Here is a 26,606-nt window from a genome sequence, read left to right on the forward strand (position 1 = left end):
GAGCAGCTTCTTGGGTACAGGCGGTGAGACAATGCCAGTGCCCCTGGGCGCGGGGATGAGGCTCACCAGCACAGAGCCACAGCAGCCTATAACCTTGTGAGAAATAATGTGGAGCTTACCGATCTTGTTTCCCAGTAGCCTCTGCACACAGCGACGATGGAGAGCTTGGCCAGGACAATAGCCCCGCAGATGGCAGTGGCCACCTTATTGGACCACTAAATACCCAGACCAACGTGGCTGTTCTAGTCCCTGATGAAACAAACACTTTAAGCCTGGTGTGCTGGCTGACACGGGTCTGCTTATGCACTGCATAGTCTTCAAAACCTCATTCTTGAGAGAGGCCCCCAGGAAAAAGTCAGTGATCTCAGATTCCTTGTTGGGCATGGAGACTAGATAGATCTTCAGGGACTTGATCTTCATGTTCCTAACCAGGCTGCCCAGATTCGTGACGGGCATCCACGCCTTATCTTTGGCCTTGCCTCCACAAGCTCTGTGGCCCAACTGCGGACCGGGCCCCAGACCTGTCCAAGGCTGAGACACTGGGTCTGATGCTGCTGCCAAAACATCCTCAGAAACCACTGCTGTTCCCCATCCCAGGGCCCCCTGCCGCACTGGCGTCCTCCATTTTTTTTTTCTCAGAGAAAAAGCTGTGTTTTTTTATTTAAGAGAGTTTACTAATGTTATTCTGTAGGAGTCAGTAATCACTTGCCATTCTGGTTCCCTATCTGTAGCTCTGCAGTCTCTCTGCTGCTGTAAGATTTTTCTTTGGTCTCAGTAGACTCAAACTCTCATTTCAAAATATACCACCATTTTTTTCAGCACTTTATGTCATGAGAGATAGAAACCAGTGTCAGAAAAAGCCCCTAAAAGCCAGAAATAACAATGAACGTGCCAGTATTTTATTTTAAAACAGAAACCAAGAGCTGGCAATTTACTTCTAAAGGCACTATGTTATAGTGGGAAGCAGAAAAGCTGTGTTGGATAAATTTAACAGACTTTTATTTTTCTTTTATGTGGTTTTTTGCATTGTGCTCACCTGGGACACTGCATACAAGTAATTCATTTATAACTTTTCCATAGATGTTTTTGGGTCTGTATGTTTTTGTTACACTTATATGTCTATGAAAGAATTAGGGCCTGGGGTATTTTGCAATGCCGTTTTTATTATGTAGTTTATATAATGTTATAGGTAAGATTTTTAAACTACATCCATGTGACTCTAGCAAATGGAGTAATTTATTATTTTTATTTATTTTCTTTTCAGTTATATGTCCTCATTTTGCTCAAGACCTTTGGCCAGAGCAGGGCATGGAAGATTCTTTTCAAAAAGTAATACTGAGAAGATATGAAAAATGTGGACCTAAGAACTTACAGTTTAAAAAAGGCTGTAAATGTGTGGATGAGTGTAAGGTGCACAAAGAAGGTTATAATGGACTTAATCAGTGTTTCACAACTACCCAGAGCAAAGTGTTTCAATGTGATCAATATCCGAAAGTTTTTAATAAATTTTTAAATTCAAACAGACATAAGGTAAGACATACTGGAAAGAAATCTTTCAAATGTAAAAAATGTGTCAAATCATTTTGCATGATTTCACACAAAACCCAGCATAAAAGCATTTATACACGAAAGAAGTCCTACAAATGTAAAGAATGTGGAAAAATCTTTAATTGGTCCTCAACCCTTACTAATCATAAAAAAATTCAAACTGAAGAGAAACCCTACAAATGTGAAGACGTTGGCAAAGCTTTTAAGCAACCCTCAACCCTTTCTACACATAAAATAATTCATGCCAGAGAGAAACTCTACAAATGTGAAGAATATGGCAAAGCTTTTAACCGGTCCTCAAATCCTCCTACTCATAGGATAACTCATAGTGGAGAGAAACTTTATAAGTGTGAAGAATGTGGCAAAGCATTTATCTGGTTCTCAACCCTTACTAAACACAAGAAAATTCATACTAGAGAGAAACTCTACAAATGTGAAGAATGTGACAAAGCATTTATATGGTCCTCAACCCTATCTAGACACAAGAGGATTCACACTGGAGAGAAACCCTTCAAATGTGAAGCGTGTGGCAAAGCTTTTAGCCAGTCCTCAACCCTTAATACACATAAGATAATTCATACCGGTGAGAAACCCTACAAATGTGAAGAATGTGGCAAAGCTTTTAAGCAACTCTCAACCCTTACTACACATAAAATTATTCATGCTGGAGAGAAACTCTACAAATGTGAAGAATGTGGCAAAGCTTTTAATAGATCCTCAAATCTTACTACACATAAGATAATCCATACTGGAGAGAGACCTTACACGTGTGAAGAATGTGGCAAAGCATTTATCTGGTCCTCAACTCTTACTAAACATAAAAGAATTCATAGTAGAGAGAAACCCTACAAATGCGAAGAATGTGGCAAAGCATTTCTATGGTCCTCAACCCTAACTAGACATAAGAGGATGCACACTGGAGAGAAACCGTACAGATGTGAAGAATGTGGCAAAGCTTTTAGCCAATCCTCAACTCTTACTACACATAAGATAATTCATACTGGAGAGAAACCTTACAAATGTGAGGAATGTGGAAAAGCTTTTAACTGGTCCTCAACTCTTACTAAACATAAGATAATTCATACTGAAGAGAAACCCTACAAATGTAAAAAATGTGGCAAAGCCTTTAACCAGTCTTCAATCCTTGCTAACCATAAGAGAATTCATACTGGAGAGAAGCCCTACAAATGTGAAGAATGTGGCAAATCTTTTAACCGGTCTTCAACCTTTACTAAACATAAGGTAATTCATACTGGAGTAAAACCCTACAAATGTGAAGAATGCGACAAGGCCTTTTTCTGGTCCTCAACTCTAACTAAACATAAGAGAATTCATACAGGAGAGCAAACCTACAAATGGGAAAAATTTGGCAAAGCCTTTAACCAGTCCTTGCACCTTACTACAGCTAAGACAATTCATATTGGAGAGAAGTCTTACAAGTGTAAATAATGTGGCAAAGCATATAAAAAGTCTTAAATTCTTTTTTTTTTGTTTTTTTTTTGAGACGGAGTTTTGCTGTTGTTACCCAGACTGAAGTGCAATGGCACAATCTCAACTCACCGCAACCTCTGCCTTCTGGGTTCAAGCAATTCTCCTGTCTCAGCCTCCCGAGTAGCTGGGACTACAGGCATGTACCACCATGCCCAGCTAATTTTTGTATTTTTAGTAAAGATAGGGTTTCACCTTGTTGACCAGGATGGTCTTGATCTCTTGACCTCGTGATCCACCCGCCTCGGCCTCCCAAAGTGCTGGGATTATAGTTGTGCGCCACCGCGCCTGGCCAAAAAGTCTTAAATTCTTAATAAGCATAACATTCATGCTGGATAGAAACTCTACAAACCTGAAAGATGTGCTAATGCTTTTTACAATACCTCAAACTATTCTAAACATAAAGAAAATCAAATGTATTTTCACTTGCAGTAAATATAAAAGATATTCAATTCAAAATTAAATATCAGGGAATAATTCACAGAAATATCTAGGGCACTCTAAAATTAGACATTACATGAAATCAGAGTGCTGAGTATAGAAAATGCAAACTCAAGTTTGTGTAAGCATTATTTGTATATAACTTTAAAAGAATTAGAATATTTTTTGGAGCATTATAATTACATTCAAAGTATACTTTTTTTGAAAATACAGATTTTTTTAAAAAGTGAATAATAATGGTGTTAAACTCTGAAATTACTTCATGCTGTTTCATCATTCCTGGTGTATTCACATGTGAAAGCATGTGACTAATTGTTGCTGCATAAAAGATATGAGAGATTCTTTTTTATTCGGCATTATTTATGATCTTTTTTGTGGAAAGGTAAGGACATTAAAATGTAAGATGCATGATGAAAATTTAAGTAGGGAGGCTCTTTGTAGTTAACTTATAATATTGAGTGATGCAGGAGGTAGGTGTTCAAAGTAATATTCTTCTGCATTATTATGAAAGAGAAATATTCTTAATTTTAAAATTTAGTAGTATGTTGTTTTATTAATTGTGCTTTTATGGAATAATATGCAGCATATTTTAAAATTATAAGTTATATGCGAATTTATCAATTCAACATTTTTAACATGTTAAATATGATTTTGAATTCAATAAATTGTTCTTATGCCACTAACCTTAACCTATTCCACGTTACTCAAGGGTGTAGGTAAAAGATGGTAAGAATACACTATTTGGTAAGGTAATGGACTAACATCTCTAGTGATCTTTTTTGCCAGTAGCTTTAAATTGCCAGTAAGTTAAAAAATATTATCCCTATAGGTTAAAATTTTATTCCTATTTTCACATTTAAATTTATTCTTAATTTTTGTGGATACATAATATGTGTATATATTTATGCCATATATGGCATATTTTTGATACAAGCATACAATATATAATAATCACTTTAGAGGAAACGAAGTATCCATTACCGCTAGCATTTATTCTTTGTATTACAAGCAATTTAATTCTACAGTTTTACTTGTTTTTAAATGTACAATTAAATTGTTATTGACTCCAGGGTCATTTATATGGCCGTAATGAAAATTATATACTAAGAATTATATACAAATACAAGTAAAATCCATACATTTCTGAGTTCTGAATATTTTTATACATTTTAATATATTTTTCTTTGAACATGTGACCTCTGCCTGCAAGCACATATGGACTCTTAGTATTGATTGACATCGAGTTAAATATATACATCTCTTAGTCTACAGATAAACCTTAGTTGTAAATAAATAATGGAGTAATTGTGTTTGTGTGAGAAAACATGTTTTCAAAATTTTATTCTGTAAGTTATTGGGGTACGGGTGGTATTTGGTTTGTTGTGTAAGGTTTTTAGTGGTGATTTGTGAGAACCTGGTACACCCATCACCCAAGCAGTATACACTGCACCATATACGTTGTCTTTTATTCCTCCCCTCTTCCACTCTTCCCCATGTCCCTGAAGTTCGTTGTATTATTATTCTGCCTTTGTGCGCTCAAACGATGTTTGCTTTTCCATTCCTGAGTTACTTCACTTAGAATAATAGTCTCTAGTCTCATCCACGACATTGCAAATGCTGTTAATTCATTCCTTTTTATGGCTTAGTATTCCAACGTATATATGTACCACAGTTCCTTTATCCACTTGTTGATTGATGGGCATTTTGATTGGTTTCATTATTTTGCAATTGTAAACCGTGCTTCTAGAAACATGCATGTGTGCAGGGCGTGGTGGCTCATGCCTGTAATCCCGGCACTTTGGGAAGCTGATGCAGGTGGATCACATTAGGTCAGGCGTTTGAGATGAGCTTGGCTGGCCTGGTGAAATGCTGTTTTTACTAAATAAACAAAAAATTAGCCTGGTGTGATGGTATGCACCTATAGCATTTGTAGAATCTGTAATCCTAGCTACTCGAGAAGATGAGGCAGGAGAATTGTTTGAACATGGGAGGTGGAATTGCAGTGAGATGAGACTGTGCCATTGCACTCCAGCTTGGGAAACGAGCAAAACTTTGTCTCAAAAAAAAGGGAGGATGGGAAGGAGGGAGGGAGAGAGGGAAACATGTATGTGCAAGTATTTCTTTCAGATAATGACTTCGTTTTCTCTGGCTAGATACTCAGTAGTGGGATTGCTGGATCAAATGGTAGTTGTACTTTTAGTTCTTTAAGAAATCTCTACACAGTTTTCCATAGTGGCTGTACTAGTTTACATTCCCACCAGCCAGTGTCCCCTGATGGCCAAATCCATGCCAACATCTACAATATTTTGATCTTTTCATTATGCATTCCTGCATTCTTGCAGGAATAAGGTGGTATTGCATTGTGATTTGAATTTACATTTCTCTGATCATTAGTGATGTTGAGAATTTTTTTGTTTGTTGGCTATTTGTATATCCTCTTTTGAGAATTGTGTATTCATGTCCTTAGCTCACTTTTTGATGAAATCTTTTTTTCTTCTTACTGATTTGAGTTTGTTGTAGGTTCTGGATATTAGTCCTTTGTCAGAAGTATAGATTGTGAAGAATTTCTCCCACTCTAAGTTGTCTATTTACTCTACTGACTGTTCCTTTTGCCATGTAAAAGCTTTTTAGTTTAATTAGGTCCCAGCTATTTATCTTTGTTTTTACTGCATTTGCTTTTGTGTTTTTGGTAATGAAATTTTTGCCTTGCCAATGCTTAGTTTTTCCAGTGTTATCTTCCAGAGTTTTTACAGTTTCATGTCTTAGAATTAAGTCCTTAATCTATCCTGAGTTTATTTTTTTATAAAGTGAGAGATGAGAATTCGGTTTCATTCTCCTACATGTTGCTAGCCAATTATCCCAGCACCACTTACTGAAAAGGGTGTCCTTTCCCCACTTTATGTTTTTGTTTTTTTTAGTTGAAGACTGGTTGGCTATATTTGAGTTTATTTCTGGGTTCTCTGTTCCATAGTAATATGTGCCCATTTTTAAACCAGTACCATGCTGTTTTGGTGAATGTGGCCTTACAGTATAGTTTGAAATCAGGTAGTGTGGTGCCTCCAGATTTGTTCTTTTTGCTTAGTCTTGCTTTGGCTATGCAGCCTCTCTTTTGGTTCCATATGAATTTTAGAATTGTTTTTTCTAACTCTGTGAAGAATGATGGTGGTATTTTGATGGGAATTGTGTTTAATTTGTGGATGACTTTTGGCAGTGTGGTCATTTTCACAATATTGATTCTATCCATCCTGGAGCATGAGATGTGTTTCCATTTGTTTGTGTTGTCTGTGATTTATTTCAGCAGTGTTTTGTAGTTTTCTTTGTAGAGGTCTTTTGACTCCTTTATTAGGTATATTCCTAAGCATTGTATTTTTTTTTTCAGCTATTGTAAAAGGGTTTGCCTTCTTGATTTAATTCTCTGGTTGCTATTGGTGAATAGAAGAGCTACTGATTTGTGTACATTAATCTCGTATCCAAAAACTTTGCTGAATTCTTTTATCAGTTCTAGGAGCTTTCTGGAGGAGTCTTTAGGTTTTACAAGGTAAATGATTATATCATCAGCAAACAGGGACAGTTTGACTTTCTGTTTACTGATTTGTATGCCCTTTATTTCTTTTTCTTATCTGATTGTTCTGGCTAGGAATTCCAGGACTAACTATGTTAAAGAGGAGTGGTGAGAGTGCTCATCCTTGTCTTGTTCCCATTCTCAGAGAGAATACTTTCAAACTTTTTCCTCATAGTATTATGTTGTCTGTGGGTTTGTTATAGATAGCCTTTATTACATTAAGCTGTGTCCCTTGTATGTCAACTTTGTTGAGGTTTTAATCATAAAACAATGCTGGATTGTGTTAAATGCTTTTTTCTACATCTATTGAGATGATTGTGTGATTTTTGTTTTCAATTCTGTTTATGTGGATCACATTTGTTAACTTACGTGTGTTAAACCATCTCTGTATTCCTGGATCCCTGGTATGAACTCACTTGATCATGGTGGATTATCTATTTGACATGTTGGATTTGGTTAGCTAGTATTTTGTCAAGGATTTTAGCATCAGTGTTTATCAAGGATATTGGTCTGTAATTGTTGTTGTTTCGTTTGTTTTGCTTGTGTCTTTTCTAGACACAAGGGACGGTTCACTCTTTATCTTTGTTGTGGAATAGTGTCAAAAACATTGGTATCAATTCTTTGAATGTCTGGTAAAATTCTGTGAATCTTTCTGGTTCTGGACTTTTTTGTTGATAATTTTTGAATCACCATTTTAATCTCATTCTTTGTTATTGTTCAGTCCATGCTATCTAATTCTTCCCAATTTAAGCTAGAAGGGTTGTATTTTTCCAGGAATTTATCCGTCTCTATGAGGTTTTCTAGTTTATGTGTGTAAAGGTGTTTATGGTGGCCTTGAGTGATTTTTTGCATTTCAGTTGTTTCAGTTGTAGTATCTCCTGCTTCATTACTCAGTGATGTTATATGGATTTTCTATCTTCTCTTGGTTAATCTTGCTAATTGTCAATCAATTTTATTTATATTTTTAGAGAAGCAGCTTTTTGATTTATTTAGTTATTTTTTGTTTCATTTGATTTACTTCTGCTCTGACCTTAATTATTTCCTGTTTTTCTGCTAGGTTTGGGTTTGGTTTGTTCTTTTTCTTTAGTTCCTTGAGGTTTGACCTTAGATTTTCTGTTTGTTCTCTTTCACACTCTTTGATGTAGGCATTTAGAGCTATGAACTTTTAGCACTACCTTAGCTGTATTCCAGAGGTTTTGATAGGTTGTGCCATTATTGTAATTCAATTTGAAGAATTTATAAATTTTCATGTTGATTTTGTTTTTTGACCCAATGTCATTGAGGAGCGGGTTATTCAATTTCCATGTATTTGCATGGTTTTGAAGGTTCCTTTGGGAGTTGACTTCAGTTTTATTTCACTGTGGTCTGAGATAGTGCTTGATATCATTTCAATTTTCTTAAATTTATTGAGGTTCATTTTATGGCTTATTATATGATCGATCTTGGAGGAAGTTTTATTTGCTGTTGCATAGAATGTATGTTCTGCAGTTGTTGGACAAAATGTGTTGTATATACCTGTTGCATCCATTTGTTCCATGGTGTTGTTTAAATCTGTTGTTTCTTTGTTGACTTTCTTTATTGATGACCTGTCTAGTGCTGTCAGTGGAGTATTGAAGTTCCCCACTATTATGGTGTTACCAGCTATCTCATTTCTTAGGACTATTAGTAATGATTTCATAAATTTGAGAGCTCCAATGTTAGGTGTGTATATGTTTAGGATTGTGATGTTTTCCTGTTGGATGAGGCCTTTTACCATTATATAATGTCTCTCTTTGTCTCTTTTAACCACTGTTACTCTAAAGTTTGTTTTGTCTAATATAAGAGTAGCTACTCCTGCTTGCTTTTGGTGTCCATTTGCATGAAATACCTTTTCTACCCCTTTAAGTTTATGTTAGTCCCTTTGTGTTAGGTGAGTCTTTTGAAGATAGCAGATGGTTGGTGAGTTCTTATCCATTCTGCAGTTCTGTGTCTTTTAAGTGAAGCATTTAGGCCATCTACATTCAATGTTAGTATTGAAATGTGAGGTACCATTGCATTCATCATGCTCTTTGTTGCCTGCATACTTTGGTGTTATTTATTTTGAGATGGAGTCTCACTCTGTCGCCCAGGCTGGAGTGCAGTGGTACAATCCTGGCTCACTGCAACCTCCACTTCTCTTGCCTCAGCCTTCTGAGTAACCAGGACAACAGGCACTCGCCACCATGTACGGCTAATTTTTTTTTTGAGACGGAGTTTCACTGATGTTACCCAGACTGAAGTGCAATGGTGTGATCTCAGCTCACCGCAACCTCCGCCTTCTGGGTTCAAGCAATTCTCTTGCCTCAGCCTCCCGAGTAGCTGGAACTACAGGCGTGCACCACCATGCCCAGCTAATTTTTATAGTTTTAGTAGAGACGAGGTTTCACCTTGTTGACCAGGATGGTCTCGATCTCTTGACCTCGTGATCCACCCGCCTCGGCCTCCCAAAGTGCTGGGATTATAGGCATGAGCCACTGCGCCCGGCCATGGCTAATTTTTTAACATTTAGTGGAGATGTGTTTTCAGCATATTGACCAGGCCGGTCTCTAACTCATGACCTTGTGATCCACCCACCATTGCCTCCCCAAATGCTGGGATTAAAGGCATGAGCCACCACACCTGGCTGTTTTTGTTTGTTTTTATTTTTGGTTTTGAACTTATATTTTTGTTTTATAGGTTCTGTTTGATTTATGCTTTAAAAATTCTGTTGGATGTATTTTCAGGATTTGTTTCAAGATTTGGATTTTTTTTAACAGTTCTTTTAGTGAGGCTTGGTAATAGCGAATTCTCTCAGAATTTTTCTGAAAATGACTGCATCTTTCTTTCATATGTGAGTCTTAGTTTCACTGGATACAAAATTCTTGGCTGATAATTATTTTGTTTGAGGAGGCTGAAGATGGGGCCTCAATCCCTTCTAGCTTGTACGTTTCTACTGATAAATCTGCTGCTAAGCTGATAGTTTTTCTTCATAGGTCACCTGGTGCTTCTGTCTCACAGCTCTTTAGATTCTTTCTGTTATCTTAACTTTAGATAACCTGATGAGAGTGTGTCTAGATGATAATTTTTCTGTGATAAATTTCTCAGGTGTTCTTTATGCATCTTGTATTTGAATATCAAATACAAGATCTCTAGCAAGGCTGAGGAAGTTTTTCTTGGTTATTAACCCAAACGTACTTTTCAGACTTTGAGATTTCTCTTTTTCCTCACAAATGCCAATTATTCTTAGATGTGGTCATTTAACGTAATTTCGGACTTCCTGGAGGCTTTTTTCATATTTTCTTATTATTTTTTCTTTTTCTTTGTTGAATTGGGTTAAATACCTCAATTTTGAGTTCTAAATTTTTTCTACTTGTTTACTTGTGTTGCTGAGACTTTCCAGAGCATTTCACATTTCTAAAAGTGTGTCCAAAGCTTCCTGAATTTTTGATTGCTTTTTTCTTTAAGTTATCTATTTTGTTGACTATTTCTCCCTTCACTTTGGGTATGATACTTTGGATTTTCTTGTATTGGGCTTTGCCTTTCTCTGGTCCCTCCCTGATTAGGTTAATAACTAACCTCCCGAATTCTTCTTCTCAGATAAGTTAGAAATTTCTTTTTGGTTTGGCTCCAATGCTGCTGCTGAACTAGTGTGATTTTTTTGGGGTGGTGGAGGGGCTGTGTTGACAAACCTAGTTTTGTCATATTACCAGGTTCGCTTTTCTAGTTTCTTCTCATTTGGGTAGGCTCTGTCAGAGGGAAGGTCCAGGGCTGAATGCTGTTGTTCCCATTTTTTTTTGTCCCACTGGGTGTTTTCTTGATGTAGTACTCTCCTTTTTTCTGTGGATGTGGCTTCCTGTGAGCCAAACTGCAGTGATTGGTTGTCTCTATTCTGGGTCTAGCCACCCCGTGAGTTTTCTCAGCTCCAGGCTGATACTGGGGTTTTCTGCACAGAGCCCTATGATGTGAACCGTCTTTGGGTCTCAGCTATGTTTACTACTGCCTGTTCTAGTGGAGATGGTGGAAAGTGCAGTGGACTTTGTGGGGGGCCTTAGCTTTCGTGGTTTAATGCTTTATTTTTGTGCTGTTTGGCCTCCTGCCATGAGGTAGTGCTTTCCAGAAAACATCAGCTGCAGCAGTGTGGAGGGGGAGCAGTGGTGAGTGGGGCCTTAAGACGCCCAAGATTATATGTTCTTTGTCTTCTGCTACCAGGGTAGGTATGAAGGACCACTGGGTGTGTGTTGGAGGTTCGAGGCCTTTCTGAGTTCAGACACTCCTTGGGTAGATCTTGGTGTGGCTGCTGTGGGGGGATGGAGAGATTCTCAGGTCACTTTTGTTGTGTACATAAGAGACTTATGGCTGTCTCTGCTGAGTCATACAGGGTGTCAGGGAAGTGGGGGAAAGCCAGTAGTCACAGGCCACACTCAGCTCCATGCAAACCAAAGGACCAGGTCAAGTCTCACTCCCACTGTGCCCCCAACAACATTCTTGAGTCTGTTTTCAGGTTGAGGGCAAGTTGGGCTGGAAAATTGCTCAAGGCTTTCTGCCTTTGAGTGCGAAGGAAAAGGGATTTAGTTCTTCCCTGCCTGTAAAATCTGCAAGTCAGGTTCGGGCCTGTAGTTCTGGGCCCTTGAGTTCTGGCCCAGAGGCTTTTTGCCCTGTTCAACTTGTTACAAAGTTCAGCTAGGGAGGTCCTTCTCTGCTTGGAGTTTTACCTCCTGTTCCTCTGTCCTCCCTCCTGATGGGTCTCTGTGGTATCAGGCAGGAATGGGCTGTTTGGGGATTCAGTGTGCTCCCAGGGTCTCCCTGCTGTCTCCCCCACCCCTGTATTTCACTCAGCCTGGCTCTCTAACTTGACTCAGCTCCAGGTAGTCAGGAACTTTTCCCACAAACAGACTTTCAGCTTCTCCAGTGAGGGTGTGTGTTCAGGAAAGGAGGATTTCTCTTTCCTACTTCTGCAGTTGGGGCACTCACAGTATTGGTGGTATCTCCTGGGTCCTGCGGAAGCAGTCTGCTTCCTTCAGAGATTTGTCTTGATGCTTTTAAGATACATTCTCAAGATGAAGGTGGTGATTTGTTCAGATAATCTTTCCTGAGAAGGAATCAGAGAAAAGGGAAAAAATAGTTGATTCTCAGATAAGTGTGTCCTGGGTCAATACTGTGTCCACATTTTCTTCTAGAATGTCATATATTTAGAATTGTAATCATTTACATTTTTACTTCCGATGCTTTTGGCAAAAAGATTATTTCAAGTACCTTTTCTCTTTGAAAAGACCTCTTTAAAATAACTCTCCCCTATATATCAGAGTCTTGTTTTATTCTCTTCATCCAGTCTTCTTACGTATCACATATAGTACTCACCTTGAATTTATAGTCTGAAATATTGAAAGCATTTCCTATGTTGAAATATCAGCATGGGCAGGTGGGGATATAAGACATTCTTTTTGGGGATGGTGCTGGGTCCTCAGATATCAGTAAGGGAGAAAAGTGCACTGTTTAGGTTCCATCTGAATGTGCCATCAGCTGATACAGATGCACATAAGTCTTGCTAGTATAGCGCTGCAGAGGTTACCACTACATGTGCTGGGTGCTGCTTGGCATGGCCAGTGGCTCAGAAAGAGTAGGAATGGAGGAGTGGAGGAAGAGGAGGAGGAAAAAAGAAAATGAGACTACGAAAAGGAGGAGAAAACAGAACAGGAGGAAAAAAAGGAGAAAAGAAGAACATAGTGAGAAGAGAAGAATGGAGAAAAAAAATGAGAGAAGGATAACTGGACCAGGAGGGGAGATAAAAAAGGAATGGAAAAAAGGAGAGGAGGAGGAGGAGGAAAAGAGGAAGAGAATGGAAAAGAGAAGGAGGAGAGAAGAAAGGAGGAGAAAATAGGAAGAGGGGAGGAGAAAAAGAACAAGTAGGAGAGGAGGAGGAGAGCAGAAGAAAAAAAATGAATTGAGGTGGAGAGGAGCAGAAGGAGGAGAAAAAGAATGAGGAAAAGGAGAAGAGAAAGCAGAGAAGAACAGGAAGAGGAGATGAGGCAGAAAAGAGAGGGAAATGAAAAGAAAACAGGAGAAAAACGAGGAGAGAAAAGGGAAAAGGAGGAGAGAAGGAAAGGGGAGGAGGAGGAAGTAGAGGAGGAGAAAGGAGGGAGGAGGAGATAAGTAGGAGAGGAAGAGTGGGAGGAAAAGGGATGAAAAAGATGAGAAGGAATAGAAAAAAGGTGAAGGAGAGGAGAAAAGGAGAGGGAAAAGAAAAGATGAGGGGGAGAAGAGAAGAAGGAAAAAAATAGGCAAGAGGAGGAGAAGGATAAAAGGAGAAAGGAGGAGAAAATGAGTGGAGGAAAAAGAAAAAGAAGGCAAGAGAAGAGGGAGGAGGAGAGAAGGAGAAAAGGAGTAAAAGCAGATGAGGAGAAGAAAAAAGTAAAATAGGAGGAGGAGAGGCACAGAAGGAGAGGAGAGGAGAAGAAAGAAAAGGAAGGAGGAGAGGAGGAGAATAGGAGGCAGAGGAGAGGGAGAAAAAAGGAAGAGGAAAGCAGGAGAGGGGAGGATGGGAGAAGGTGAAGAAGCAGGAAAGGAAGAGGAGAGGAAGGGAAGAACAAAGGAGGGGGAAGAAGGAGGAAAGGAAAATGAGAAGGAAGAGGAGGATAGAAGAGGGAGGGGAGAAGAGGAGAAAAGAATGAGAGGAGAAGGATGAGAAGAGGAGAAGAGCAGGAGTAGAGGAGAGAAGAGGAGGAGGAGAGGAGGAGGTGGAAGGAAAAAGGATGAGGGGAGGAGGAATAGCGGTGGTGAAGAGGAGGAGAAGAGAAAAAGGAAGTGATGGAAAGGAGGAAGAGAAAAGAAAAAGGGGAAAAAAGTTGCCACATTGTGGCATTTAGTAATTACAACTATTTTCATGGCTGTTTGATTCAAGTTTAAAAGGAAAAGCTATGTGGTGATACACCTGTGAATGTTGCCAGTCCAAGAGAGTTGCATTATCTTGGTTTTGGACCCAGCCATGTATCACTGAATGCAAAGTATGCAGGGCCTAGGAGAAAGCAGAGAGAGCCACAACACTTAGGAGCTGGGCCCAGTGATACATCACAATCTCTCCTTGGTCAGAGTCCAAACAGTAGAGGAGAGTTCTAGGTCTAGGTTCTAGGTCCAGAAATACATCACAGTACTTTCTGAGAGGAAGACTAAAACAGGAGAGCCACATCACCTAGGTGAGAGCCCCAGTGATATGGCACACTGCCTTCTGTAGGGCTCAGGAAGAAGAGGAAAGTTACAGAATCTAGGGACTACAGCCAGCTAGATGTCATAATCACCCCAAGGGGCAGGGACAATGCATGAGAGGAGAGTCACATCAAGTAGGTGCTGAGAAAAGCAATATGTCACAGTCAGAAGAGAGTGTCATCATCTATATGCTGGGCCATGTGATATGTTACAACCACCCCTATGGGCAAAGCCCAGGTAAGAGAAGTGATTTACATCAACTAGTTGATGGGTTAAAAGATAGTTCACAGTGCTCCCTGTGAAAAGAGACTAGGAGAAATAAATCAGATTGCCTGTGTGCTGCGCCCAGAGATAAGTCACTTTTTTATCTGTGGACATGGCCCACGCAGGAGAGGAGAGTCACATCACTTTGATGCTAGACACAGAGATATGTAACAATCTCTTTTATAAGAAAAACCCTGATAAGAAAGAAATATCAAATATTTTGTGGACCCAGAGATATGTCACGATGCCCCCTCTTGATAGAATCAAGGCAAGAAAGTCACATAACCTTGGCCCTGGGCCCAGCAATAGGTCACAAAACTTTGTGAAGACAGAGCCAGGGCAAATGAGTAACATCTTGGAACTGGTCCATCATATATGTAACAGTCTCCTGTGTGGGCAGAAGAGAAGTGTCACATTAGCTAGGTGCTGAGCCCGGGGTATGTCAGCATTACTCTTGTGAGCAGAAACCAGGCAAGAGATGAGAGCACGTTACCTGGGTGATGAGTGAATAGAGATGTCACAATCCCCCCTTTAGTCTGGGCTTGGGCAGAAGAGTTACATCAGCTCGGTTTTGGAATGAGCAATCTGTCACAATCGCCCCTGTGGGCAGCACCAAGGTAGGAGAGACAACTTACATCACCTGAGTGCAAGTCCCAGTGATATGTCACGATGCTTCCTGTAGGAAGCAGTCCGGCACGTCTGCCGGGGGGGCTACCGACCTGCGGGAGTCCCCGAGACTGCCAACGTAGATGTCTCGTTCAACATGAGGGAGAGAGTGCGCGGAAGTGAAAGGAAATAGAAAAGCGGAGTCTGGAGGGCTGGCTTAGGCTATGTCCAAGCAGCAATTTTATTTTTGCAATATGTTTTATTATATACTTTTCTGAAGTTAAAGTTGTTTATGCCAGATCAACATACTTAAGTTACAGTAAGCAAGTTACCCCCACTAAGTTACGCCCAGTAAGTTAAGCCCAGTAAGTAGGTTACACCCAGTAAGTTATAGTAATTAAGTTACAGTTACACCCAGTAAGTTACGGTAAGTTACCAAGTGTAAATACCTAAGTTAATATTTTACAATGAAGGTAACAAGGGTCCAAAATGAACACAAGCAATAAACCATAAGAAGCCAAAAGTGGACACAATGCTTCCCATGTCCTCATATCCATAAAGTTATGTCTGTTAATTATTTTGAATAACACAGTCCCTCTTTTGGTTCCTGCTTTCCCTCAGCTCGACTCCCCCAACCAGGGATCTGTGTCCAGGCTCAAGCTTACGGTATGGTGAGGCCCATTTCCTAGGGGCCTCACACGGGAGCAATCCCCACAGATTCCCTCAAAGCACCAAGGCTTGACAATAGAGTCATCTCACCTACCTGGGTCCAGCAATATATCACGATTCTATTTGTGAACCGAGCCCAGGCAGGAGAGTCAAATCAGGTGTTTGGCAGAGGTTTACGTCACAATTGCACCTCCAAAAAAGTCCCGGGGTGAGATTATCAAACCCTCACCTGTCCTGGTTCCAGGTATGAGAGTCAACATGTCTTATATGTTGGATAAAGTACACAAGTCACAATCTCAAATGAAACTGGATCTGTGCAGCAGCTTCTCAGTGTTTTCTGGGCAGTGTGTCCCCTTAGATAAATCACAGCCTGACATGTGGGTTGAATTTTGGTTTGAGAATCACTAAATCCATGCCTAACAAATCCATGTATGACATTGAACACTGCATATGAAGATCCATGTAGGAGAGTCAACATTGCAACTTTTGACTGCCTCTAGATATAAGATTCAAAACCTCAACAGTGAGCCGTGCTCATGTGAGAGAACAACAGTCTTTACTCTTGACTGTGTGTGTATACCAGCGTCACAATCTCAACTTTGTGCTGGGCTCTGTTAGTACTCTGTACCACCCAAAGAATTTATGAGATACATGGTTTGACTCTACGCCCTCACCCAAATCTCATCTACAGTTGTAATCTCCATGTGTCAAGGGAGGAGGGTAATTGGATCATAAGACAGTTTCTTCCATGCTCTTTTTGGGATGGTGGGTGAGTTCTCAGGAGATCTGATGGTTTTATTAGTGTTGGAAATTCCTCCTTCATTCACTTTTTTCCTCCAGCCACCTTGTGAAGAAGGTCCCTGCTTTCCCTTCTGGCCTTCCCAGCCAGGTGGAACTGTGAGTCAATTCAACCTCTTTTTTACAAAAATTGTCTGGTTTTGGGCAGTTCTCTTTTTTTGAGACCAAGTCTCGCTCTGTCGCCAGGTATCAGGCTGGAGTGCAGTGTCGCAATCTCGGCTCACTGCAACCTCTGCCTCCTGGGTTCAAGCAATTCTCCTGCCTCAGCCTCCTGAGTGGGCAGTTCTTTATAGCAGTGTGAAAATGAACTAATAAAATATGATAGCCATGAGAGTTGCAAACAGCATTAAGAACTTCATGCTGATATGGACCCATCATTGTACCTGTCACTCTAAGCTCAGGTATGAGAGTGAACACCTCCCCCACTTGCTGGGTCTAAATAGAAGAGCACTCATCTGCATGTGAACTGGGTTTAGAAATGGGTCACTATCACATATGTGGCCAGGTGTTCACATATGACTGAAATAATTCCATCTGTAGACTGTCTATGTGTGAGATTAAGGATCTCACCAGTGGGTTGTGTCCATGTGTGAGGATGACTATTTTGTTTTTGTCTTTTATTTTCATTATGCTCACATGACTAGCAGAGGATGACTATTTTAAAGATTGGCAGGTGTGCATAAGAGAAACAGTATCTCCTGTGACCTTGAACCTGTGATACTACTCTCTACCACTTGAGGGCTTTATATCATATGCAAGAGAGTGGTAAACCTGTGTGACCTTTGTACAGCCGACACCAAGGATCTTACCTTTTTCCTAAGCCTAGCTATAATAGACAGTATCTTTTTTTTTTTTTTTTTTTTTTGAGATGGAGTTTCACTCTTGTTACCCAGGCTGGAGTGCAATGGCGCGATCTCAGCACAACCTCTGCCTCCTGGGTTCGGGCAATTCTCCTGCCTCAGCCTCCTGAGTAGCTGGGATTACAGGCATCCGCCACCGTGCCCAGCTAATTTTTTGTATTTTTAGTAGAGACGGGGTTTCACCATGTTGACCAGGATGGTCTCCATCGCTTGACCTTGTGATCCACCTGCCTCGGCCTCCCAAAGTACTGGGAGGACAGGTGTGAGTCACCACACCCGGCCCGATAGACAGTATCTATCTTATTGGCTAGTTGAAGGTATGAGAGTCGTCACCACACCTGTGTACTGGGCCACAATATGTCACAGTTACTCCTCTGGATTGGGAGTCAGCAGGAGTGCAACATTACCTTTGTTTGGGGCCAGATGTATGTCACAATCTTTTCTGAGGGTTCAGCAATATGTCACTGATCAACGTATTCAAGATTTAGTCAAGGGAGCCTCATCACCTTGTTGTGGGGTCCAGTGACAGGTCATAATTTTTTCTGTTAGGAGGGTGCAAGCAGAAAGGAAGAGTGACATTTCCTAGGCAGTATATGCAGATGTATGTCACAAGGCCCCCTGTGGGCAGGGCCCAGGCAGGAGCCTCTTATATTCTAGGTGTTGAAACCAGCATTATTTCACAATACACCAAATATTTGGGACCTAGGAGAAAGGAAAGTCACGTCATGTAGGTGCTGGGCCAAGTGGTGTGTTAAATTCGCCCTCATTAGCAAGGCCCAGGCAGAAAAAAATATGTTATATCACACCTAGGTGATAAACAAAAAGATATGGCATAATACCCCTGCGGGCAGGGTTCATGCGGAAGAGTTGTATTACATAGTTGTTAAGATAGGCCCTATGCCACACTACACAATTCATGCTGAGCGCAGGCAGGAGAAAAGAGTAACATTACCTGTGTGCTGGGCTCAGTGGTACATCACGATACCTCCTTGATCAGAGCCCACAAAGTAGAAGAGAGTTACCTCACCTAGGTGCTGGGTCCATCAGTATGTCACAGAACTCACTGAGGGAAAGGCCAAGAAAGAGGATTACATCATTTTGGTGAGGAGCCCAGAGACATGTGCCAGTGATCCCTGTAGGTAGGGCTTAGGATAAAAGAAGAGAGTCACATGGCCTAGACAGATGAACCCAGCTCTATGTCAAAATTACAACAGTGGTCAGAGTCCAGGCATGAGAGGAGAAGGACATCACATAAATTTTGGGTGAAGAAATATGTCACAATCCTCACTGGGGACAGAAGCAGAAAAATCAGGAGAATTACACCATCTAGGTAATGGGCCCGGAGATACGCTGCAGTGACCCATGTGGGCAATGACCAGGCAGCAGAATCACATCACCTGTGTGTTGGACCCGGTGATGATTCACTCTACCTTCAGTGGACATAGCATAGGCAAATGAGGAGTCACAGCACCCACGTGCTGGAATCAGAGGCATGTCACAATCACTTCTAATGGCAAAGCCCAGGTAAGCAAGAAGAATCACATCAAATAGTTCATGAACTTAGAGATATGTCACAATGCCCCTTGTGGGCAGTGTCCAGGCAAGAGACTCACATTATCTTGGTGCTGAGCCCAGCAATATGTCACAAAGCTTTCTAGGTCAGGACCAAGGCAAAAGCGTGACATCACCTTACTGTTTGGTCCAGAGACATGTCACAACCTCTCCTGCAGGAAGAACCTAAAAAGGATAGAAGAGTCACATCAACTAAATGTTGGGCCCAGTGATAGGTCATAATATTTACTGTGAGCAGAGATCAGGCAGAAGTAAGTCACATCACCTGGGTAATGGGTGCAGCGATGTCACAATGCCTCCTGTAGGGCCCAATCAGGAGAGTTACATCACCTAAGTTTTGGAACCAGTAATGTGTCACAGTGGGCCATTTGGGCAGGATACAGGCAGGAGAATCACATAACCTGGGTGTGGGGCCCAGTGATATGTCACTATGCCTTCTGTACACAGTGACAAAACAGAAGGGTGACTCACATTAACTGAATATAAGGCCTAGTTGATAATGTCACAATGCTGTTTGTGGGTAGTGCCAAGGCAGTGGGATAGAGTCGCATCATGAAGATGCTGGGTTTAGCACTATGTCAGATGGAAATCTGTGGGCTGGGCCCAGGCAGAAGGGTCAAATCACTTAGTTGCTGGACTGAGGCATATGCAACACAATCTCACATGCAGAATAATACAGGGATAAAGTTAAAATTCTTGCACATGAACCAATTTTGAGTATGGGAGTCAATATCCCCTCCCCTCCCCTCCCCTCCCCTCCTCTCTTCTATTTTTGGCTTTGGCAGGGCTCAGGCAGAAGAGGAGAGTCACATCATCTAGGTGATGAATAAAAAGATATGTCATTATTCCCCTGTGGGTAGGGCTTGTGCATAAATTTGCATATTCTAGGTGTTGGACTCAGCAATATATTACATCTGCAGCACTTTGAAAGGAGAGGAGAGCCACATCCCTTGGGTGCTAGGCCTAGCAATACATCTCAATCACTTCTTGGGCAAAGCCCAAGAGTCACATCACCTAGGTTCTGGGTATAGCAATATGTCACATTACCTTCTGAGACGAGGACCCAGGAAAGAGAGTCACCATGGTGAGAATCTCAGAGATATGTAGCAATTCCATCTTTGGCTATTCACAAAAAAGAAGAAAGTCCCATAACCTAGAAGCGGAGCTCAGCTCTATGACACAGTCACCCTAGCGGACAAGTTCATTAAAGAGAAGAGTGTCGCATAATGTAAGTGCTAGATAAAGTGATATGTCATAATCCTCATGGTGATAGGCCCAGAGACATGTCAAAATGACCTCTTTAGGCAGAGAACAGGCAGAAGAATCATATCACTTGTGTGCTAGACCTAGTGATAAGTCACCCTAATGTCTGTGGACATGGCCCAGGCAGAAGAGCAGAGTCACAGTATTTCAATGCTGGGACAAGATACGTCACAATCTTTTATATAGGCAAAACCCAGATAAAAGAGGGAAGACTAACATCAGATAGTAGGTGTTAGCAGAGATATGCCACAATGCTCCCTGTATGAAAGACTCAGGCGGTCAAAACATCACTTGGTTGCTTAACCTACTGATGTTACCATCTTTCCTGTGGGCACGATGCAGGCAGAAGAGGAAAGTCATATCTCCTAGGTGACGGATGCAGAGATACGTCACAAAGCTCCTGTGGGCAGGGTCCAGACTGAAGCCTTCCATCTGCTAATGTTTGGGCCCAGTGATATATCACAATACCCAAATTATTCAGGGCCGAGGCAAAAAACGAGAGGCACATTACTTAGGTACTGGGTTTCATGGTATATTGCAATTTTTTTTATTTTGGCAGGGCACAAGCAAAAAGAAAAGTTACATCACCCAGGCGATGAATGAAAATACATATCATAATAGTTTTATGGGCAGGACTCATGTAGAAGAGTCACATTACCTAGGTGTTAGACCCAGAAATATATCACAATATACAATGTATACAGAGCCGAGGCATGAGACAATAGTAGCTTCACTTATTTATTGGGCCTAGCTATACAATCTTTTCTTGGGCAGAGCCCAAGGAGTAGAGGAGAGTCACATCACCCAGGTGCTGGGTCCAGCAATGTGTCACAGTACCTGCTGAGGGGAGGGTACAGGCAAGAGAGCCATGTCACTTAAGTGAGGGGCCCAGTGATATCTCTCAATGTCCCCTGTGGTTAGAACTCAGGAAAAAGAAGAGCACATAATCGAAAAGCTGAGCCCAGGCTGGGCTTGGTGGCTCACGCCTATAATCCCAGCACTTTGGGAGGCCGAGGTGGGTGGATCACGAGGTCAAGAGAGCGAGACCATCCTGGTCAACATGGTGAAACCCTGTCTCTACTAAAAATACAGAAATTAGCTGGGCATGGTGGCACGCACTTGTAGTCCCAGCTACTCAGGAGACTGAGGCAGGAGAATTGCCTGAACCCAGGAGGCGGAGGTTGCGGTGAGCCGAGATCGCGCCATTGCACTCCAGCCTGGGTACCAAGAGCAAAACTCCGTCTCAAAATAGAAAGAAAGAAAGAAAGAAAGAGAAAGAAAGAAAGAAAGAAAGAAAGAAAGAAAGAAAGAAAGAAAGAAAGAAAGAAAGAAAGAGAAAGAAAGAAAGAAAGGAAAGAAAGAAAGAAAGAAAGAAAGAAAGAAAGAAAGAAAGAAAAGAAAGAAAAGAAAGAAAGGAAGGAAGGAAGGAAGGAAGGAAAGAAGGAAAGAAAGAAAGAAAGGAAGAAAAGAAAGAAAGAAAGAAAGAAAGAAAGAAAGAAAGAAAGAAAGAAAGAAAGAAAGAAAGAAAGAAAGCCTGAGCCCAGCTATATGTTACAATCACCCCAGTGGACAGGTCCCAGGCATGAGAGTAGAGTCACATCGCTAGGTGCTGGGTTAAGCAATTTGTCACAACCTACACTGTGGATGAGACCCAGGAAAAAGAGGAGAGTCACATCATTTAGGTAGCAAAACCTGAGTTATGTCACAGTTACTTGTTTGGGAAGAGGTCAAAAAGTATCTATCACACAACCTGTGTGCTGGGCTAAGCAATACGTCACTCTTTTATTTATTATACTTTAAGTTCTGGGATATATGTGCCAGTCTTGCAGGATTGTTACATAGGTACACACATGCCACAGTGGTTTGCTGCTCCATCCCCCCGTCACCTACATACATTACCAAGCAAACTAACTCTCAACTAGTTACTTTCACCAAACATCAACACTTGCTGAATGAGAAACTAATTCTCCACAAGAATTAAATAATAGTGATGGTTTCTCTTAAATTTCATTGATACAAAAACATCAAGGCGGGGATAATGTTGGAAAGGGGAGCAGAAACTAACCCATGCCCTTACCCCTTGCTCTGTTCTGCAAGTTTTACAAGTTTATGGATTCCTGTAGTCTGTGACTGATAAACATGTTTCTGTTTCCTTTCAATAAACACAGTGAAGGTTATGAGAATAGCCTAAGCAGGCTGGACTCCAGCCATCTAGTCGCTGTAGCGAACGTCAGTGAGATACGGCCTGTGCTACTATCCTTGAAGCACAGGATAACACAGATGTCAGATAACTAACATCTGTGCTGCACAGCAAAAGTCACATGTAAGCCTGAGTTATGTGCCTGTCATCGTTTGAGAAACTGTATTTGTTCTGCGCCTGCAAACTTGCTTTCTCTCCACTATGTACTTCATGTATAAAAACCACGCCCTGTCTTTGTTCGGGGCTCAGCTTTTGGATGCAAATCCACAGAGCTGGTGAAAAAAAAAAAAAGAAAATCCTCCTGTTTCACCCATTGGTCCCTCTGGTCCCCTGAATTTCCACAATAGGGCATGAGGAATCATTGAGGTAAAACACAAACCTGGAATAATCATAAGTGTCCTGTTTTATCTACTTAAAAACCTAGAAACTCCATTCTATCCTTAGTCTGCCTCCCTGCAGGGTTAAACAGAACTGATTATTTTTTTAATCTGAAGCCTAGAGAAGAATTAGAAAAAACCTAATAGTCTAAGTATTAGGTGACACAGTGTATCAGATATTTTTAAAATTCTGTGGATACAGTGAATCATTTATAACTAAAGGTTCCTCACACTGGGGCACTTCAGGTGTTTAGTAAGGGTAGTGATAAGTTTGTTTCATTGCTGTTTTGTTATATTCTCTAATACTCTATAAATAGAGTGCATGGATGTTTCTTGGAAATAGTTGTGTAGAAATAGAAAATGTTGTCAGTGAAACAATTTGATTTTCTTTCATACATCAATGCATTATATTACAACAAACTTTCCAAACCATAAGCAAAACTTTAATGTAAGCATGATTGATTTTTTTTTTTTTTTTTGATGGAGTCTTGCTCTGTCATCCAGGCTGGAGTGCAGTGGCATGATCTTGGCTCACTGCAACCTCTGCCTCCACCTCTACCTTCCAGGTTCAAGCAATTCTCTTTTCTCAGCCTCTCAAGTAGATGGAATTACAGGCGCAAACCACCACGCTCAGCTAATTTTTGTATTTTTAGTAGAGTTGGGATTTCAACATGTTGGCCAGGCTGGTCTCAAACTTCTGAACTTGTGATCCATCTGCCTCAGCCTCCCAAAGTGCTGGGATTACAGGCTGAGCCACCTCACTTGACTGCTTTTATATTACTATATTTACTCATCCACCTTCTTACAAAAAGAAAATGAGATCATAGTAACAATTGGCAGCAGCGTGTTCCTCTGATGTATATGAAATATTTAAGTTCTAGGCTTCCTCAGGTATAAACAGAATCATTTACATAAAGTATAAATTTACAACACCAGGGACACTGCAAAAACAAAAAGCAGAAACGATGTTATAATGTGTTATTACAGGAAATGTTGGTGTCTTGTGCACCTGTGGTTTGTAGCATTGCATGTTTATTACACGTTTCCTTGCCAACTTTCTGTATTTATTTTGTAGGAGCCATTTATTCTTGAATCTTGTTTTTTTTTTTTTTTTTTTTGAGACAGGGTTTCCCTCTTGTTACCCAGGCTGGAGTGCAATGGCGCAATCTCGGCTCACCTCAACCTCCGCCTCCTGGGTTCAGGCAATTCTCCTGCCTCAGCCTCCTGAGTAGCTGGGATTACAGGCATGCGCCACCATGCCTAGCTAATTTTTTGTATTTTTAGTAGAGACGGGGTTTCGCCATGTTGACCAGGATGGTCTCGATCTGTTGACCTCGTGATCTACCCACCTCAGCCTCCCAAAGTGCTGGGATTACAGGCTTGAGCCACCGCGCCCCGCCTCTTGAATCTTATTAATACATTTACATTAGTGCATTGTTTATTTCATAAACTGTGACACCTAAGGGAGAATGACTGGGTTTCTTAATCTTTACAAATCAGAGAAGAATTACAGGGCATGGAAGTTGACTTGTACAGTATCCAAAGTATCCGTTAGCAAGCAAGCTCATAGGGTTGTTGTGAGGATTAAATGAGAAACCCTTATAATCAACTCTAAATATTATATCTTTTTATAAACAAATGTGAGATCTTTAAATGCATACTGTCTCTGGATTCTCTTGGTTGTGCTAAGTTTGTATATTTGGTGTCCCACATGAAGTGCTTAGAAACAGACATGAAATTAAGCAAGACCTCAATGTGTGATATATATTATTATTACTGCTGTCATTATGGTTCTGAAATTGTAGTTCTCTGGGTCAGTGCCACAAGCAAGTGGTTAAAGGGGATGGAGAAACTACTGTTAAAGTATAACAAAATTTATAATCTTTCTGTTTACAGGAAATCTGGAAAGTATTTGCCACTGATTAGGAGAGCCTTTTTTATTAGAATACATCCATCGCTGAATGGGAAAGCAGGAAGAGAATCTGCCAGTGATGTGTAAAAAAATACTGTGCGGGCTGGGCGCAGTGGCTCACGCCTGTAATCTTAGCACTTTGGGAGGCTGAGGTGGGCGGATCACCTGAGGTCAGGAGTTCAAGACCAGCCTGGCCAACATGGTGAAACCCTGTCTTTTTAAAAACAAACATACAAACAAAAAAACCTGTGGGTTAAAAAAACTATCTTAGTGTGTAATACACAGTTTTATATGTTAACATTTCTCTAGTAATTTAGAGAATAGTTTTCTGGAAATAAATAAGATTTACAAACAATTCAATGTATTGACTATAAAACCACACAGTTATTTCAAGCTATGTATGACCATCTGTTAACATTCTGAGTGACAGCCGGGCACGGTGGCTCATGCCTGTAATCCCAGCACTTTGGGAGGCCGAGGCGGGTGGATCACGAGGTCAAGAGATTGAGACCATCCTGGTCAACATGGTGAAACCCCGTCTCTACTAAAAATACAAAAAATTAGCTGGGCATGGTGGTGAGTGCCTGTAATCCCAGCTACTCAGGAGGCTGAGGCAGGAGAATTGCCTGAACCCAGGAGGCGGAGGTTGCAGTGAGCCGAGATCGTGCCATTGCACTCCAGCCTGGGTAACAAGAGCAAAAACTCCGTCTCAAAAAAAAAAAAAAAAAAAAAAATTCTGAGTGATAAATTTGGTGGGAGAAAATTAGGTAAAGAGAGTATCTCAGAAATCTTCTGGGGTGAATCAAAAAATGCCAGGAATGTCCAGGCATGCTGCCGAGGGAAACTGAGAACCCCCAAATAAAGGAAGCACAAGCAAAGCACACCTGGCACCACAGGAGGGCATGTGCTGGAGTCCAAGCCTCTTGCAGGGATTCCTGCCAGAAAAGCCAGAAGGAACCCCCAAGTGCAAAACACCCCAACCTCCAAACCGGGATCACTACCTGTGAACTGGCTGCACCCAGCCAACCCCCAGTCTCTTTTGCTCTGTGAAATCTCTGACAGCCGAAAAATCCAGTGCTGAGAGGCTGTGGCAGCCAGGAACAGCAATCGGAGAGCCCTCAACACTGAGAAAACAGCCGCAGATGACATGAAACAGAGCCATGATTAGAAGATAAAGGCCAGCCATGGCTGGCTCCCTCTCATCCTATGGGCACCATGCAGGCATCTGATGAAATGGGGAGACTAAGAGTTTCCTTGTTGGCGGAAGCTAGGGGCATCCAAGATGCCAGGAGCATCCCAGCAACCCAGTCATTCAGAAAGGTGAGTGTTGAGAAGGAAGCAGTTTCTGTGACAGCTGTCTGCATCTGTCTTGCAGGTGGAGGTGCCGACCCTCTCCACACCTCAGCGGATTGTATCTTCACACTTATCTGACCTTATTATTTCTGCACACATCCTCTGACCCTGAGGGAAATCCAAAGAGGATGAAGGAGTGCCTGCCTCACCTAAAGCTGCAGCTCCGTGAGACACCGAAGTAGAGGTGAGCTCACAGGGGTCCTGAAAACCGGACAGTTAGGGTCCGTCCAGTCGTAGATATGCCACAGATCCAAGGGCTCTTGGAGGAGTTTGTTTGTAGGTGTGTTGGGCTTATCTTCTTACTCAAGAAGTGACCCCTCGAGATAGGTAGGTGATTAGGGCGCCTGTAGGTCGGAGCCAGCCCCCCACTACACTGAGGCATTAGAAACCACGAGGAAAACAAAGCATGCGCAGCCCTGCAGCTCCCAAGCTGAGCCAAAGACAGACACGCATCAGAAGGTAGGGGGACAACAGAGAAAAGGCTCTGAAGTGCACC

At 41.4% G+C, this 26,606-nt stretch overlaps 1 protein-coding gene across 6 annotated transcripts in view; it reads left to right on the forward strand.

Annotated features, from left to right (window-relative positions):
* Nucleotides 1–26,606, forward strand: part of LOC100392046 (uncharacterized) — a 79,174-nt gene that overhangs the window by 51,377 nt on the left and 1,191 nt on the right. For 4 of the 6 annotated variants that reach the window (XM_078359870.1, XM_008987657.6, XM_078359872.1 and 1 more), the window contains one exon: nucleotides 1,265–4,801. In XM_078359870.1, coding sequence (XP_078215996.1) covers nucleotides 1,265–2,997 — 1,733 coding nt within the window. In that variant the 3' untranslated portion in view covers nucleotides 2,998–4,801. Of the gene's footprint in view, nucleotides 1–1,264; nucleotides 4,802–26,132; nucleotides 26,295–26,606 lie in introns of those variants that run through there. The other 2 variants (XM_078359871.1, XM_078359874.1) reach the window with 1 other exon arrangement.

This window comes from Callithrix jacchus, chromosome 22 (assembly GCF_049354715.1).
Source record: "Callithrix jacchus isolate 240 chromosome 22, calJac240_pri, whole genome shotgun sequence".
Lineage (NCBI taxonomy): Eukaryota > Metazoa > Chordata > Mammalia > Primates > Cebidae > Callithrix > Callithrix jacchus.